The 18,183-nt window shown below is 36.9% G+C and overlaps 1 protein-coding gene across 4 annotated transcripts in view; it reads right to left on the bottom strand.

The window, feature by feature from the left end:
* Positions 1–18,183, bottom strand: part of USP33 (ubiquitin specific peptidase 33) — a 43,486-nt gene that overhangs the window by 23,080 nt on the left and 2,223 nt on the right. For 2 of the 4 annotated variants that reach the window (XM_060773762.2, XM_060773765.2), the window contains exons 2-8: positions 12,449–12,569; positions 11,248–11,301; positions 10,289–10,351; positions 7,353–7,505; positions 3,401–3,503; positions 1,901–1,970; positions 906–1,019 (exon numbers count right to left, since the gene is read on the bottom strand). In XM_060773762.2, the coding sequence (XP_060629745.1) occupies positions 906–1,019; positions 1,901–1,970; positions 3,401–3,503; positions 7,353–7,505; positions 10,289–10,351; positions 11,248–11,301; positions 12,449–12,529 (638 nt within the window). In that variant the 5' untranslated portion in view covers positions 12,530–12,569. The remainder of the gene's footprint in view (positions 1–905; positions 1,020–1,900; positions 1,971–3,400; positions 3,504–7,352; positions 7,506–10,288; positions 10,352–11,247; positions 11,302–12,448; positions 12,570–18,183) is intronic. The other 2 variants (XM_060773763.2, XM_060773766.2) reach the window with 2 other exon arrangements.

Below are 18,183 nucleotides of genomic sequence, written 5' to 3'. Positions count from 1 at the left end.
TACAATTCTGTAGGCTCAAAAAGGAGTAAAAACCAATGTGAGCAGATGACTAGGACGAGAGACTTACACTTCTTCAAACCAGGCTGTTCAAACAAAATAAAGCGAACTCCCAGAGGTAGCTTTCTAGTTATTCCTGGAAAGGGAGTGCTGGCTAGATAGAGATTTGCCTGATATAACGATCTGAATTTGATCTTTTTATCATGCATCTTGGCCATATGCATGTAAAAGCATTACTACATTACATTGCAGACTGAAATTCTAACATATGCACTGATACAGAAACACAGCCAAATGATTTCAATATGGTTTTTCCCCAGGTATGTATACACAAAATTGCAGTCAAAGAGAAAGCTTAAATCACCAAACATGTCAATCTGCTTTTACAGATATATATAGTAGAGTCTCGCTTATCCAACATAAACGGGCCGGCAGAACGTTGGATAAGCGAAAATGTTGGATAAGAAGGACGGTTTAAGGAAAAGCCTATTAAACATCAAATTACATTATAATTTTACAAATTAAGCACCAAAACATCCATGTTTTACAACAAACCAACAGAAAAGGCCATTCTATACATAGTAAGGTTATGTAGTAATGATTGTATTTATAAACATCACAATGTATTAAAACAGCTGTGGATCCGGGTGGGAGGCAGACCACATTGGATAATACAGAACATTGGATGAGCAAAGCCTGGATAAGTGAGACTCTAGTGTATTTAAAAATTGCTTCTTGAAACTAAAGATACAGAAATTACCACACAATCAAAATATGGCACTTTCAGCTGAAGCATATCACTTAATAGCTCAGCCAAGTTCACAAGAAGTCATACTTTTTGGTCTTTTAAGTGAACTTCCCAGAGGCTGACTTACAAATAACATGAGAGAATGGAAGCAATACAGTACCTGCTTTTATGCCAAAGTTCAGTCATGAGCTTGTAGTAACTTCTGCATATAGCAGGTTTCTTATCAGTCCGAGCTAAGTTTCCGCAGTCAAGGAAAAACTGTGTCAATGGTGGGCTGGCAATAAAGAAAAAGAGCAATAGTAATGTGAACTACTACCAAATATGTCAATATTGTTGTCACCATAGTTATGTAGTTCTTCATAACGTAAACTCCTTATTAGTCTATGGCTGGGGTGATAGACTTATTACTCCACTTTCTCTTTCTTCTACTTTGTTACTGTGAACAAACTTACATGTTGCTCATGAAAACTGCACTAAAACAATTAAGCATACTGTAAAAGTTCCAAAAAAATTCTTACTTACCCTAAGTGTCGTGACACTATTTGACTCTTTTAGTACATAAAACATTAACACCAAAACCCCTGCTCTTACTGGGAGGCTCAAATAAATATAGGAAGATATATAGAAAGAATATTCATTGTGTCATCGAAGGCTTTCATGGCCAGAATCACTGGATTGCTGTAAGTTTTCCGGGCTGTATGGTCATGTTCCAGAAGCAATCTCTCCTGAAGTTTAGCCCACATCTATGGCAGGCATTCTCAGAGGTTGACCCCTCAACCTCTGAGGATGCCTGCCATAGATGTGGAAGAAATGTCAGGAGACAATGCTTCTGGAACATGGCCATACAGTATGGAAAACTCACAGCAACCCAAGAATATTCATACTATTTAATTTGACTTGTGCAGTTTGAAGAATTGGGAAGAAACATATTTTAGCATGCATTTGATCAGAATTTTCTGTTAGTCCCAAAGAACAGACAATCAACTTCTATGGCAAAGTGTGTGCAAAGATGTTGTATATGTTAAGAAAGGCTAAGGTTTCAGTTACTGTTACCGGATTCTTAAAGAGTTACTGATCTTCAACTCTAGGCTAGACTGCTAATTGGTCTGGAATTTCAGACAGCTGAAATACTGTCCTAAAAATAGCTTTTCTTACCAATTTGAAAGAGCTTGTAAAGCTGCATTCATGTAACAAGTGTTCCCAATATTTTTCAAACCGGTCAGTCCTGCAAGGAAGGGGGAAATTGCCAAATAAGCAAATATTAATTCATTGTGATACATACAAGGAAAACTAATCCTCATATTAATTTGTAGTCTTATACTTGGTTGAAATCGCCATATTCCTTTGACTATCATTATCACTCCTGGACAAAGAAGCTAAGAAAAATATTTATATCCCAGCTATTTTAGGAGTCCTACAAGCTATCACACCTGTTCTTATTGTTTGTATTAAGTCTACCTAAATAAATCATATTACAGCACAGAATTCTTTAGTAGTTCTTGAACCTCTTCCTCCATGATCCATTGAAACTTCAAACTTTTCTGTGAACTTTTACTATCCAAATGTCTGGCGTAGATCATGTAAAATTTTAACAGATATAGGTTTATTATACAGTTAAGGTAAAGGTTCCCCCTTGACATTAAGTCTAATCGTGTATGACTGGGGTGTTCATCTCCATTTCTAAGCCAAAGAGCTGGTGTTGTCCGTAGACACCTCCAAGGTCATATGGCCAGCAGAACTACATGGAGCGCCGTTAACCTTCTCGCAGAAGCTGTACCTACTGATCTACTCACATTTGAATGTTTTTGAACTGCTAGATTGGCAGAAGCTAGGGCTAACAATGGGAGCTCACCCTGTATATGGATTTGAACCGCCGACCTTCTGATCAGCAAGTTCTGCAGCTTAGAGGTTTAACCCACTACACCACCACGGCCTCTATTATACAGTTAGATAAACAATAAAATCCAATAAGGTAAAGTAGTTGCTACTGACCAAAGCATTACGAAATGCGACTTCATGAAAAATAAGTACTGATGAGGTAAAGTAAGGTTCCAACTACAGTGTTACCATGAGACAAAGGGACACTTTTGTTAAGTTCTTTAATGATGAACAATTATGACTGCTATCATAACATTTTTAGTGAGTGATATTCATCTTAAGCTATAATATCATCTCTTTCACAATTAGGTACAACACCACTTTCACATTTGAGCACACAAATACAGAAATAGTGCTTGGAAATCAGAACTAATCCTAAGAGTCAGAACCATTATTTCAGATCCAAACCACAAGGTTAGATTTAAAGTACAATACATGGAAGGGAAATACATGTCTGCACTTCTGAAGCACACAGAATTCTTTAGTACGTTTTCAGCAGGTGACATGCATTTGCTTGCATACTAACAAGTATGTTTGGGTTTAATTTTACTGTTCACATAACATGCTTTAGTGATAGATTAAAAGTAGCCCAATTACAGATATAATATTGATTACATGAGCAAAGCACTTTTGGAACACAAACTGCATTGGAAAACTACTTTGAAGACACTGATCAGAAAAAGCAAAAGCACTGACTACCAGAAAGACAAATATATTTACCACAGAAGCAACTTGTGTCAGTGACTGATATTCAGGTGAATTATCTAATTAAATTACCTCTTGCTTTGAATTCATCTTCTTCATCTACTTGTATATCTAGGTCATCAAATGTTGCAATCAGAGGAATTTTCAGTGTTGGGATGCTAGGCAACCTAATGTCCTTCAGGGAAAAATTAAAAAACAATGCATAAGAAGCCTTATTTGTGAATATGACTGTCTTTGCTTCCTCTATAAAACATAAATTTATTTAGGTTCCAAATACATACTATACAAGCAAAGCCAGAAACATAAAAAGGTAAAGGTTTCCCCTGACATTAAGTCTAGTTGTATCCAACTCTGGGGAGTTGTGCTCGTCTCCGCTTTTAAGCCAAAGAGTCAGCGTTGTCTTTAGATGCCTCCAAGGCTTTGTGGCCACATGACTGCATGGAGCTCCGTTACCTTCCTGCTGGAGCAGTACCTATTGACCTGCTTACACTTGCATGTTTTCAAACTGCTAGGGTAGCAGAAGCTGGGAGCTCACCCCATTACCCGGATTCAAACCACTGACATTTCGGTCAGCAAGTTCAGCAGATCAGCGGTTTAGCCAGCTGCACCACCAGGCGCTCCATATATGAATATGTAAATTCAAGTTGAGCACCTCTTATCCTGAAATCCAAAATCCAAAACACTTCAAAATCTCGACTTGTCCATATAAGTGGCTAAAATAGTGACACTGTTGCTTTCTATAATGATAATGATAATACTTTATTTACATTCCGCCCTATCTCCCCAAGGGATTCCAGCATAACAATAGCAAACAGTGCGGATTCCAGCATAACAATAGCAAACATTAAATGCCTACATAAAACACATGATACTAATATAAAATCCCAGAAAACCTCCACATATAAAAGTAACATTAAAAGCTAACATCAGTAAATTAAACCTGACATCAATAAATTAAACTACACATGATCAGACAAAATTCTATAATAATATAAATCTAAACAAAACACCCACATCAGTATACAACAGCCAGCAAGGGTTCGCAAAACGATATGGGTTGTTTATGAGGTCATTGAGCTGGTATGGAGCAGGAAAGCCCAGATACAAAAAGTTCTCAACCAGAGGTCTGACAGTGATCTCTCAACCATCTATTCCTCCTCCTCTCCATATACAAGTTAGCAGAAGTAGGTCTTCAGTTGTTTTTTAAAAGAGAGGAGGGAGGGGGTCAGCTTTATTTCGTTAGAGAGGGAGTTCCAGAGGTGGGGGACAACCATGGAGAAAGTCCTCTCTCTTGGTCCCACCAGCCGAGCTTGAGATGGGGGTGGGACCAAGAGAAGGCTTCTCCAATGACCAAAGTGCCCGGGCTAGTTTGTAAGAGGAGATGCGATCGGTCAAATAGCCTTTCTGATGGTACAATGTATGAAAATTTGTTTCATGAACAATACAATTAAAAAAATACCTTCAGGCTATGTGTATAAGGTGTTTATGAAACATAAATGAATTTTGAACTCCCTCCCCAGAGGGATTAGACAGGCCCCACACTGTCTTCCTTTTGTAGGGATTTGAAGACATGGCTCTTCAATCAAGCCTTTGAGAATATTTAGCCTCTAGTTGTCTTACGTATTAGTTGCACATCCTGCACTTTATCCCATGCCCTTTGTCCATTAGAGCAGCTGGCAGTTATTTTATTCAAATGTTTACAGCCCGGCCATGGTGCCAGTAATTTGCTTCCACAGTTAGAGGATCCCAGCTTGATTGAGTTTGAAATTATATTTTTATACATGAATGTGTTTTATTTCATTGTATTCTATTGTGTTCACTTTTATGTTTGTTTTTAGGCACTTCGTGCCGTCTCTAAGACACCACGAGTCCCTTCGGGGAGATGGTGACGAGAATAAAGTATCTGAGGATTCTCATTTCATTCATACAAATATTCTAAAATTCAAAACACCTCTGATCTCAAGGATCTCTGGAAAGAGATACTCAACCTGTATAATAATTTGGTCTTAAAACAATACATACGAAGCAGTATAGATTGCATATTGAAAGGTCAACCAGCTGCTGAATAGTAATCAGTAATCTCCTTCCTTTCTTTGTTGGAACACCAAACGTAATGCTGCAACTGATGCACACTGAAAAGTGCATTACAAGTGCACATTTACATAATATTTTTGATATACAGTTGGCCCTTCACTTTTACAGGTTTCGTTTTCACAAATTAATTACAGCTATCTCTGCTGCTGCCCTATGCCATTTTTAACAAGGACTGTAAGCCTTGTGAGACTGAGGGAGATCAAGAATGTGCGATGAGGCTTGTAAATCCCTAAGAAAAATGTCGTAGGACATAGAATGAGGCAGCAGGTGGGCATACTAAGGCAAAGCTGGCCAGATGGAATAGAGACAGTATGTCCTACAGCAGCAGCTGTTGCTCTGCCAGGGCCTTTTCTTTATGGCAAGATGTCCAGCCACCGGCTTCCTCCTTGCCTTTTTCTGCCCACCTAACCATTTCCTTGCAGCTGTCCTCTACTTGGGTGCCTAGTTCCTCCCTTCCTTTCTTTGCCTGCCCATAGCTTTTCATGGTGCTCGGGTGGAGGAAAGAAATGGTCAAACAGATAAAGGATGTGAGGAATCGGGAGCCCCTTCCTTTCTATACCTGCCCATTTGCTTGCTGCCTTCCCCCCTGCATCCCCACCTAGTGAAGAAGGTCAAGGGAAGGTGGAGAAAGGCCACCCAGTGCTTCTCTTCCTTTCTTGGCCTGTCCAATTGCTCACTGTCTTCCTCTCCTGCTAAGTGAGCAGCTAAGCAGAGAAAGGAAGGGGTGCCCTGTTCTGAGCAATGAAGCAGCCAGAGAAAGGAAGGCCCTTCTGGTTACTCTCTTCCTTTCTCCTCCTGCCGAATTGTCCCTTTCTCCACCTGCCCACTTGTTCACTGCCTACCTCTCCCTAGGCAGCAAGCCAGTAGGCAGGCAAGGAAAAGGAAGGAGTTCCCGGTTCCTCCCTTCAGGAGAAGATCAGCCTGTGCTTTATAAATTGCAACAAAGCCTTTGATTGTGTAGATAATGAAAAATCGGGTGTGCCATAACATTTCATTGTCCCAACAAGCAACCTGTATCCAGGACAAAAAACTACTGCCAGAACACAATACAGAGACACTGAATGCTTTCCAATTGGCAAGAGGTCAAACAAGGCAGCAGAAGTTACGGATCCATGCTGCCACGTGCACTCAAAATATTTTTTTCATTTTGCAATAGATACCTACCTTTGGATGTAAGCAATTGTTGTCTTCTTGATCAAACCAAACGTAAGCTTTTGCCTGAAACCGCCATCTACACTGACATATAATGCAGTGTACACTCATATAATACAGTTCAACTACATTATATGAATATACACTGACTGTGTTATATGGTAGTGTAGATAATGCTATGAGTTTTTGAACTCATATAACAAGCTTTCTCAGTATAAAAGTAGCTGTTACTTCATAGACAGACTTGTCTAGAGTTCCCCAACTTTCAGAAGTGTTGCACTAGAGCTCCCATCATCCCAGTAGGCAAACAGAAATTAATTCCCATATTACAAATACATGCACAATTCTGAGTAGAGAAAATATATAACATAATTTATCATTTATTTATTTACAACATTTAAATCCCACCCTTCTCACCCCGAAGGGGACTCAAGGTGGCTTATATAAGTGGCATTATTCTATGCCTGAACAACAACAATTTAAAACAACATTAACGCAACATATGTGAACCTTAGACGACTATTGCGCATATAACGTAAGTAATATAAAACATGGGAAATAACATTATTAGGAGCTTATAACTGAATACCTGTGTGAATTTTCACATTTTTCATAAACTTTTCTTATAAGTGTTCATCTGAATACTTTTGTATAGAAAGTATAAACACTTGAATAAAATTTTTCCCAAAACATTTTACAAACTCTATGGAAACAGAAAGAAAACCAATTACAAAGCTATTTTCATATAAAATCCTAAATGAATTATTTGCCTACTTACCTGCATGATGATGTCCGGAGTTTGGTGAGACAGCCGTACATTTTGCAGCGAAGAATGGGATCTCAGTTTTCTATCAAGAAACACTTCTTTGCTGCATGCATAACACCAGACACGTAACGTCGTAAGATTAACTGTCAGACAGTGCTTTGTTTCCTTTAAAAAAAAAGAAAAAAAGATCAGTGAACATAAGAAAAGTAACAAAATCATTTTTTTAATTTGTAAGAATAACCAATACAGAAGGTAAGGCTTTTAATCATTGATATTAGGGTAACTATTACATTTTGAATACTCTTCCCAAAATTATAACTAGAAAAGCAGTAAAAACAGCAGATAATCTCATACGCAGATAAGACGGATGCTGTGTTGCATCTCGTATTTCAGATAAAATTTTTGCAGGTAACATCCAGATGTGACCTGTGTAGATTGAGCAATTATCATTTACTGCCATGGGCTGGAGCTAGAGGACATGGAAGTCATTATTTACATGGACTTCTGTTGTCAAGTATGCATGTTATGGAAAACAAGTTGAACACAGCACAAACTAAATTTGCAACATACACATTCCAACTTCCATTGCAGAGGAGGCTTTGTGTAAAATGATTTGTACTCGTTTGGGTGTAAAATGATTTGGACTGTCTGCTTCTGGCAGCTCTCCTATACCCTCACCTTAAGTCTGGTTGTAAGTAATCAGGACAAGATGAATGGATAAGATTAGAAAGCAACAGAACTGCAGATGTGTCATTATACAACAGCAGGTGAAAGCATACAAGTCAATGTTATGTTTCCTTCCTATATCTGAATACATGCAGCTCAAATGTTTTCTCCCTATGTGAGATTCTCTAGATTCAAATAAAATACAGGAAACCCATGCACTGGCCTAGCAGCTCTTCAGAACTAGGGGAAATGTCATAACTGCTAAAAGGCACCATTGTCTGTTGACTTGTTTGAGTATCTTTGGTGGCAGAACAGGGCTCTGAGGAAATCAATTGATCTGTCTATGTTTATCAGAGAGAATTGTCCTTGTGCAGTATTGTTGATTGCAATGAGTGGTAGAGTGGGTCTAATTTATAGCTCATATAAAGACTTATATTTCCTTCATTTTCTGTGTGTGTGTGTGTGTGTGTGTGTGTTGCGCAGATGCGCTCACATATATGCATCCTTCTTTCTAATCTCACTCAGATGGTGGGTGAAAAAGAAATGGGATTTTCCAAAACAACATTTTACTTCTCTCTCAAGCGCAGAACAAGAACTATGATAGGAAAGAAGAATGAAATCCTTGATTTTTTAATCTGCACTCCAGGAGAGAAGATTTTTAGGGGTTTGTTTTTTGTGTAAACACAATACACTTTTCCATATCTCTAGGTCAGTGTGACATAAATTTATTTCTTTGCAGGTTCCAGTTATTTTGGCTTTGCTTGAGAATTATGAAAACACTAGGGTTTTTTACTCTTTTATTTTAATCTTACATAGTATGTTAAACTACTTTACTAATATCAGCTCAAGAATTACATCAATAATGCTTTGGATCACGTGTTTTGAACACAGAAAGGAATTGGTTAGGTACTTTATCTAATCTTCCAATAGTATTAATAACCTGTTCAAGGAATTTTTGCTTCTGAAAAAGTTGGGAGTTTGATGAAAAAGAAAGTAGATCATAAAGCGTCTTGCATTATTTGACCCTATACAATACAATAAAAGGTAACTCAACTATAAACATGAGAACATGCTAATTATACTTGTAGGTTACTGATATCTTATTTCAAAAGATTTCATGCCCAGATCAGTGTCATTAATTTTTGTTTCTTTTGCTACAAGAAGTCTACTTCCTATCTTAAAAATAGAGCCACAAAAGAATGTGGTTGTGCTAGTTATACTTTTAATAGTGTTTTGCAATCATACACCTCCTCCTTACATCAGCTTTCTGCATTATAACATCTTTGGTGCAAGGAAGTACAATTCTCAAATAATCTCCCAAACAATCTTGGTAAAGATTTTACACAACCTCTTACTTTGAATGTAATGAGCTGGGCTGTGGCGCAGCTAGTTAGTAGCCAGTTGCATTAAATCACTACTGACCAAGAGGTCATGAGTTTGAAGCCAGCCCAGGTCAGAGTAAACTCCTGACCATTAATAATCTAGTTTGCTGTTGACCTATGCAGCCTGAAAGACTGTTGCATTTGTCAAGTAGGAAATTTAGGTACCGCTTTATGCGGGGAGGCTAATTTAACTAATTTATGATGGCATAAAACCTTCCAGCAGCATGCAGAAGTATGAAGAAGTACTCAATCAAAGGACTCGGTGTCACAAGCAGACAGTGAAGTGGCAGCTCCCCCTGTGGCTGGAATCGAGCATACCCTCATGAAGCCAGAAAAGCTGGAATGCTAAATTGCCTCTGTGTCTGTCTATATATGTTGTAGGTATAAATGGCACTGAATGTTTGCCATGTAAGGTAAATAATAAATAAATAAATAAATAAATAAATGTATATGTGCATTGTAATTTGCCCTGAGTCCCCTGCAGGGTGAGAAAAATGGAATATAAATACTGTAAATAAATAAATAAAGCCTCTCACAATACCGCTTTAAATAAATGTGTTTTGTTGCACATTATGGAGATTAGTGCACATTTACCACCATTGGATCACACTATATCATTTACCAATAAACAAGATGACCAAGTTATTAAAGAAATTCCCAACACAATTAATACTATAACTATGTGTTAAGATTTAGTCATTACAGGCTCTGAATATAAACAGGAACTATTCATACACAGTTGAAATACAAATTCTAATTTCAACCTATCCCCTTTTTATCATCTATATTAATAAATCAGCAGTATAAAAACATAGTAATGAACGTTCTCCCAGCACACTAGAAAATTTTCAGAAGTTTTGACAATATAATGCTAAAATTTAGACAGACACACACAAATACCTGAGAATGTATGGTGCTGTGATCTATATGAGATTCTCCACAACCAACATATGAGCATCGATTCTGTCAGACAAAGCAAAATAATTATTAACAAGCTGTAACACATTATATCTTAAGCAGTTCAGTCTTCAACAAGTTCCCCACACATGTCGAAGATGTTTATATTCTTAGCTTAATTAGAGTTATCCAGATTCAGCTGAAAGCTTCTAAAAATGAAAGGGAACTATGTAGTGCCATAAGAGGTTTCCAGTTGAAAGGAACACTATAGTGCTTTTTAATTCTGGTTCAAGGGTAAAAGCTATTCTGAAAGCCAACAAAATGAAAACTGATTTCAATGGCTCTGCAACGTACTTTTTCAGCATTATTTTAAATCACAACTAAGTATCTTCTTCGGATGCTTGCATATTAGATATTATGGTAAAAGCTGTAAGCACAATCTTAGGAACAATGCTAGACGTGGCAATACTGATGACCTCAAGCACCTCTGAACACTTGTACCATTATAGAGCTTATATTACAATCAAGAGCTATGCATTTATTAAAAGAAGCACAATAAGACATTCAATTCAACAAGTCAAAGATTTTATAAGTTCCTTATTTCATTCTTACATAGAGAGGGGCATCCCTAAATCTATTATGCATCAATTGTTATTTTTAAGTAACACTTAAAATGTTTTATTTTATGCATATGTAAAAGGAATGTATTGATACAATCACTTGAACATAATATACTCTTATATTTTGCAACCTTTATCATAATAAAGAACATTGAACTTTTAATGACCACCAAAGCAAAAACATCTAATATTAAGAAATATTAAGGCAAATGCAAATGACTTTCTCCCAAATTATTTATGAATTATTTTCATCCACTTAAGCGTTGCTAACTTAATACTGCTAGCATGCTAGATGTGAATATAAAAGTGAATTTAACAGTGATTTCTTGAAATTCAGCTTACCTCTAAACATGCCCAAAGATTGGGTCCTTTTATTTTACAGTCCTGGCAAGTGCCCTAATAATAATGGTAGAGAATTATGCAATTAATAAAATTAATGTGAAACAAAGTGTAAGAAAGGCAGACAATAGCCACACATTATTATTATTCTTGGGAGAATTAAATATTTTGTAACTTGCTAATTAGATAATAATTTGCCCTTAATTGGAGGGAAAACACATACATGAACTCTATTCCATGAAATCCATTACTGTTCTATATTTTGGTTCTAGTAGTCCATGGAGGTCCTATGCAGTTTCTTCTTTCATTATATCTAATAAAAACTTATACTGCAGAGTGCAATTTTTATTTCATATTCTAGATTGAACAATGCATATCTATATAATATATACTAAGAAATGCATAGCTATATGTATCTATAAATAAATAAATAAATAACTTACTGAATGTAATAGAATTTATTTCTAGTAAAGTATATACAGGCAGTCCTCGAGTTACAAACATCCAACTTATAATCAACTCATACTTAAAAACGGGGGTGAGACAACAGGAAATGAGATAAATCTACCCCTAAGAAGAGGAATTCCCTCCAGAAAGAGTGACCATGGGGAAAAGGTGTCTCCACTGAAGCTTATCTCCAATTCGTCTTTCCAAAACAAACCATTTTTTTCCAAAATACAATTATCACAGAAACAGAAAGTGAGGTGAAATCTCTGAATTGGGGCACAGACAGCAAAATGGACACTACAGGGGTGTGAACCCTTCCCTATGCTATCCAAAGCTCATGTGTGTATGTGTGTATCTGGAGTTACACTTTAAAAATGTGCCTGTTCCAACTTTCATACAAATTCAACTTAAGAACAAACCTACAGAACGTATCTTGTTCGCAACTTGGGGACTACCTGTATAGGACTGCTGCTCAAAAGTAGAACATTTAAAAGCAATATTAAATTCCCTGCCTCAAATTAAAAATAAAAACAGTAACTGCATAAAAATCTTACATTAAATACAATTTACTCAAGATACAGGAATAGATGTAGAAAATAAATAATCTCCACATCTCAAGATTGAAAAAGCAATGGTTTCATCCATTTAAGAAGACAAGCATCTGCCTTTTAGAACACTTGCACTAAAATAGATGACAGGAGTTGTCCTTTAATTAAAAATAATTAAGAAATTAATAATCTAATCAATTAAGACTCACATGAGATTTTTGTATTAAGTCTTCTTTAGTGATTTCACCAACAGACTCCAAATGTGAGCAATCATTGCTTAGAGCTGACATTTTAAGAGGAGTTGCTTTCAGGCCCAGGTATTATCTACATCTTGAAAAGAAACAGAATGATTGTACTCAGAGGGGTAACTAGAAGAACCAACATTTAAAACCAAATTATGTAATTTAAATTGTTTATAAAAGCAAAACAATAAAAGGTGGCCTATAAAGTACTTTTGTGCCTATAAAGTACTTTTGACCACACACGAAAATGTAAATTGAGACTTCTCTAAATAGATCAACAGTTTACTTTACAAATTTGTTTCATATCACAGAATCTAGGACTCTGATAAATATTTTAAATTAAGACAAAGGCCGAAAATAATTAAACGCTACATTTGTTCCCAACCTTTGGTCCTCCAGGTTTTTTGGACTTCAACTCTCAGAAATCCCAGCCAGTTTTACCAGATGTTAGGAATTGAAAATCATTGATATCCAAATCATATTTACTAGAACTTAAATGGGTCAATTCCAAATATTAAAAGGAAAGATTTCAAGAATCAACATTCAAATTCAAATAAAAAAAATCAAAATTCAGCAATTTAAAAGTATTCCTGAAAACTGTGTAAATATTTGTAAGAATTTTTTAGCAAAGGAGAATAAGAACCTTGCTTCATTATTTAAACAATACAATTGTACATCTAAGTGTAGATATCAGACCCAAGAGAAGATGTAACAACTCATATTTAATGTCAAAACCCCCAAATAATCTGTACTATAATGAACTGTAATGTATTTAACCAATACACTACAACCCTTGCTCTTGACCCAGTAGTTCTCTATTCCACTGAGGATGGGGGTGAGCCCTACTCTTGTGGACTAACCGTGCTCATATTTTTAGTTTTCAAGATCTGGAGAAACAGAATTCACCACTAAAAGAATCATCAGTCAAGACTAACTTTCAAACCCTCATTTACTTAGGTTAGGTTCACTAATCTTAAGAGCAATTCTCAAAAGTACTCCAATATTATTCATCACCACAATGAACACAGCATAGCTAAGTAAGAGAGACATTGTCTGTGTTCAGATGTGACATGAAATTATTGCTAAATATTATGGCAATGAGTCTAGATAAGCTTGGGATCAGTCAGTCCTTTCCAACTTTTTTCAACTACAAGTGTGAGGACATTAGACACTTTCACTTTGATTACACAGTTTAGTGATGCAGCTGAAACCTTAAACTGAAGTTCCTTAACTACAATTGACTAAAATAGACTGACCTTAAAGGACAGTTTATGACTTATTTCAATAGACCATAATGATTAGCTTAAAGTTTAGGAAAAATACTAAGTAGTTGCAGTTAAATTTAAAAAGCAGCAAAATTTTCGAATCTATTCCTTGCAGCTGCACTGGAGAAGAAAAGAAAGAATTATATGAGATATAAGGTTTGTTTAGTGATGCGAGAACATCATTTTGCCTGAATGCAACAGCTGGAGAAAGAAAGCGATTGAGCATCAAAATTCATGCCTATTATTCTTCCCAGAAAAAGACAGAATTTTCCTTACAACAAGATTGGGTCAGTCAGCTTGAAAATAATTTACTTAAGATGGTTAAGTAGGATTTAAATCAGATTCCCAAATCTAAAACCAATCATTTGGGGTGAGATATAAATGATTCAGATGTTCTAGGGTTCCAGTATCCTTCAGTAACAGCCAGAGTGGACTATGATCAGGGCCAATGAGAACAATATTTCAGCCAAATATTGGAATAATATCTGCTCTTAAGGAATATGGCACACTGGCTGGACACACATTATAGCATATAAACCTTCAGACTGCATGTTAAGACCACTTTAAAGAGTTTTATGAATTTCAACAAATTAATGTGCAAATCTCCCTGTAAACAAGTTTTCATCATACCCTGTTATAAACCTAGATCTGTGGTTCTCAACCAGTGGGTCCCCTGATATTTTGGCCTTCAGCTCCCAGAAATCCTAACAGCTGGCAAACTGGCTGGGATTTCTGGGAGTTGTTGGCCAAAACACCTGGGGACCCACAGGTTGAGAACCACTGACCTAGGTAGTACTCAATGAGAAATACTTCTGGTCCCCCTGCATCAACAAACAATGGTATATATAGTACTCACTTCAATAACAAGAGGGTGTTTGTTAATGATTTTGTGTGAGCCACTGTATAAGGATACATTTTGCTTGGCAAAGTATTCAAAATAAATAGCAATGTACAATAACTTTGGCAATGATAGTTATCACATCCCAACAATTCTTTTAAAATCTTAAAATACATTAGACACTGTTAACTGCTAGGGAGGCAGTCAATATAGAAATCTTAGAAGAAAATATGAAGTTGAAAAAGACAAATTCCTTGTGTCTTACTCCACTGTGGAAGTTGTAAAGACCCAAAGAACAAATGTGCGACAACACATAGACCCAGGGAATGCACAAGATGCAGTATCAACTTGGACAGCTTTAGGAGAAGGCTGGACAAATATCATGGAGAATAAGGCCATCAGTCAGTACTAATCATGAGGGCTATATATTACTTCTTATATCACTGATGTGGAACGTAACTAAAAGAGTGCAATGCTAATGTCCTGCTTCTGGATTTGTTTTTGTGTGCCTTTAAATCATTTCTGACTTATGGTAAAACTATGATAAACCTATTTTGGGGTTTTCCTTGTAAGACTTGTTCAGAGGGATTTTGCCTCAGTCTTTCTCTGCTGCTGGAGAATGTGACTTGTCAAAGACTGCCCAGTGAGTTTCCATGGCTAAGTACAACTTCAAACACTGGTCTTCAGAGTCACTGTCCAAAACTCAAACCACTACATCAAGCTGATCCACGCCTGTGTGTGTGTGTGTGTGTGTGTTTTAACAGTATTTCTATCCTGCTTTTCTCAGCCCAAAGGAGACTCAAGGCAGCTTTCAAATTGGTAGCAATTTGATGCCACAACAGTCATAAAATACAATTAAAAAAACATTTAGGACATTATAAAAATCCATACAAAAAAACCATTAAAAACATATAATCACCAGTGTCTTCCTACTAAACGTATTTTTCCAGTAGCATTGTCTAGCCGTTCCATGTTCACTCTTTCATAGTTCCATATTTATCTATTACGCTGCATTGCCAAAAGCTTGTTCAAGGAGCCAGGTTTTTACTTTTTCTCGGAAAGTCAGGAGGGAGGGGGCCGATCTAATATTCCTAGAGAGAGAGTTCCACAGCCGAGGGGCCACCACTGAGAAGGCCCTGTCTCTCGCCCCCACCAGATGCTCCTGCGAAGAAGATGGGATCGAGAGCAAGGCCTCCCCAGACGATCTTAAGTTCTTAGATGGTTCATAAGGACAGATACGTTCAGAGATAGACCCTTCAATGATACTCTAGCAAGACCACTGCATTTATGTGATATTTATTCTCTACAATATTGTGTATGATTTTTTGGTAGTTATCAATGAACTGTGCATCTACATGATACACAAACACTATCTCTACAAAGTTATAATTTCTAGATGGTATTTAGTAACATTCCAAGAAAGAGGTTTAGACTTTGGTACTTTCACAGATGAAATTAGTGTGACACTTTGTATCTGCAGGGGATACATTCCCTGCCTTGCGTGGATCGGTGAAACCACAGATAGTACCTAACCCCAAGACATCTGGCCCAAGAATACCATAATGTCACACTGGAAGATCTAGAAAATGTCTAGAATACATATTATGTTAAATGTGGATAAATTAAACCACAGATACGTGGGTCATGCTATATATCCAATGCAGTCCTTAAAACACTCAACAACACAATCTGTGTAACATTAAGAAAAACAGCTTCTGCTTTTCCTGACATTTCTCCTTCATTTTTTAAGCAAATGTCATTTATCTTTCCATCTGTTTGTAGTCCATATCTTCTCACAGAATGGGTGGGTGGACATTACGATTCAGGATGAGAGCATCTGAAAATGTTCTCTATTCATAGTTACTTAGGATTCTTGAAACAATCATACAAAATTTTCTTCAGCAAATTTATCTCCTCACAGCATATACAGACGTGTTGAAATAAAGTAATTCTATCATCTAATGCTGTCTTCCCGTTCCTTACTATATCCAAAACAAAAGTGCAGTACAAATCAGTGATGATGAATCAACAACTTAGATATAGAATCTTAAGTCTTAAAGACTAGGAGCCCCTAGACACCTTTCGATTTTTTCTGAGGACTACTGTCCAGTTATTCCTGTTTGCTTTTCCCAACAGAGCTGTCTTTCACACAAAAATATATAATGTAAGTTTGCATTCTATTAAATTTGGCATGTGTCCTGTTAAAACAGAAGCAGTTGCAAGTATCTAAAAATAATGCTAAAATCTGCTCCATGGTGCCTGCACTCAGTTTCATTGGGGGGGGGGGGGGGGGTGATGTTGAGAATCTGCTGTTCTGCAGTGTATTCTGCAGATTGATTTTTTTTGCAGCAGAACTGCTGCCCCTGCACTACTGCAAGCTGCAGTGGTGATTTTAACCATCCTGTATATCAAACCTTGCTCTGCAGTACAAAAGGACGGTCCCAACTATTTATTAAGGAAAATATCTGAACTGGCAAGGTAATACATGAAAAGAAGTTCCACAACAACCCCTTTCTCTCCCTCTACAATGCAGCAACACATGCCTCCTTTATACTATGTCAAAAGACAGTAAGAAGATGGTATTTTATCAATGTACCTCTTCATACAGGTTACTATGTTCTCTTTCAACATACTTTGTTTCAGGTAATCTTTTAAAAATGTTTTATTACATATAAAACATGCAGGGGTAGGGAAGAAAAAGTAAACCCAGCAGTGTGTGGGACAAATATGAAGGTAGAGAAGACGACCTGTTGTATCCCTCCATTAAACTACAATTCCCGCAGTATGCTATGGGGGAAAGGGCAAATAACTCTTCTGGCCCCTTCCACATAGCTCAATAAAACCCCACATTTTCTGCTTTATATATGGAATATATGCCAGTGTGGGCTCAGGTAACCCAGGGCCCTTCCACACAGCCATATAACCCAGAATATCACAGCAGAACATCCCACAATATCTGCTTTGAACTGGATTATCTGAGGGCCCTTCCACACAGCCCTATATCCCAGAATATAAAGGCAGAAAATCCCACATTATCTGAGTGTGGACTCAGAAAACCCAGTTCAAAGGAGATTTTGTGGGATTTTTCTGCCTTGATATTCTGGGTTATATGGTTGTGTTGAAGGCCCCCCTGTAAATAGACCACATTTTCCATCAAAATTGTTCAGGTTGTTGAAAAGAAAACCTAGAGCCATGCTTTCTGTTCCCAAATGTTTTCCTCTGATAAGTGGTCTTTCTCTTAAGCTGTCAATCAATGATACATTCGCCCTTCATATATCAAACAGAACAACATGTAGGAAGTAGAAAGTTACTGAATAACACTCATCATAACATCTTCCATTCAGTATTTCTTTTCCAAGGCCAGCTGAATGCCTAGATTCAAACTTGTTTGGGCATTGTTGTCTTTTGAGCCCTTATTAGAAATGCAGGTGGCTAGTGTGAAACTGACATTTTGCATGTACTCAGATGATTGTTCTTATTCTTATCATCATTGCTTAATTGCAGGTTATAAAATAATTCAAAGGAGATATTGTGGGATTTTCTGCCCTGATATTCTGGGTTATATGGTTGTGCTGAAGGCCCCCCTGTAAATAGAACAC

The sequence above is a fragment of the Anolis sagrei genome, chromosome 4 (genome assembly GCF_037176765.1).
Source record: "Anolis sagrei isolate rAnoSag1 chromosome 4, rAnoSag1.mat, whole genome shotgun sequence".
Lineage (NCBI taxonomy): Eukaryota > Metazoa > Chordata > Lepidosauria > Squamata > Dactyloidae > Anolis > Anolis sagrei.
This window is presented reverse-complemented; position numbering and strand designations above follow the sequence as displayed.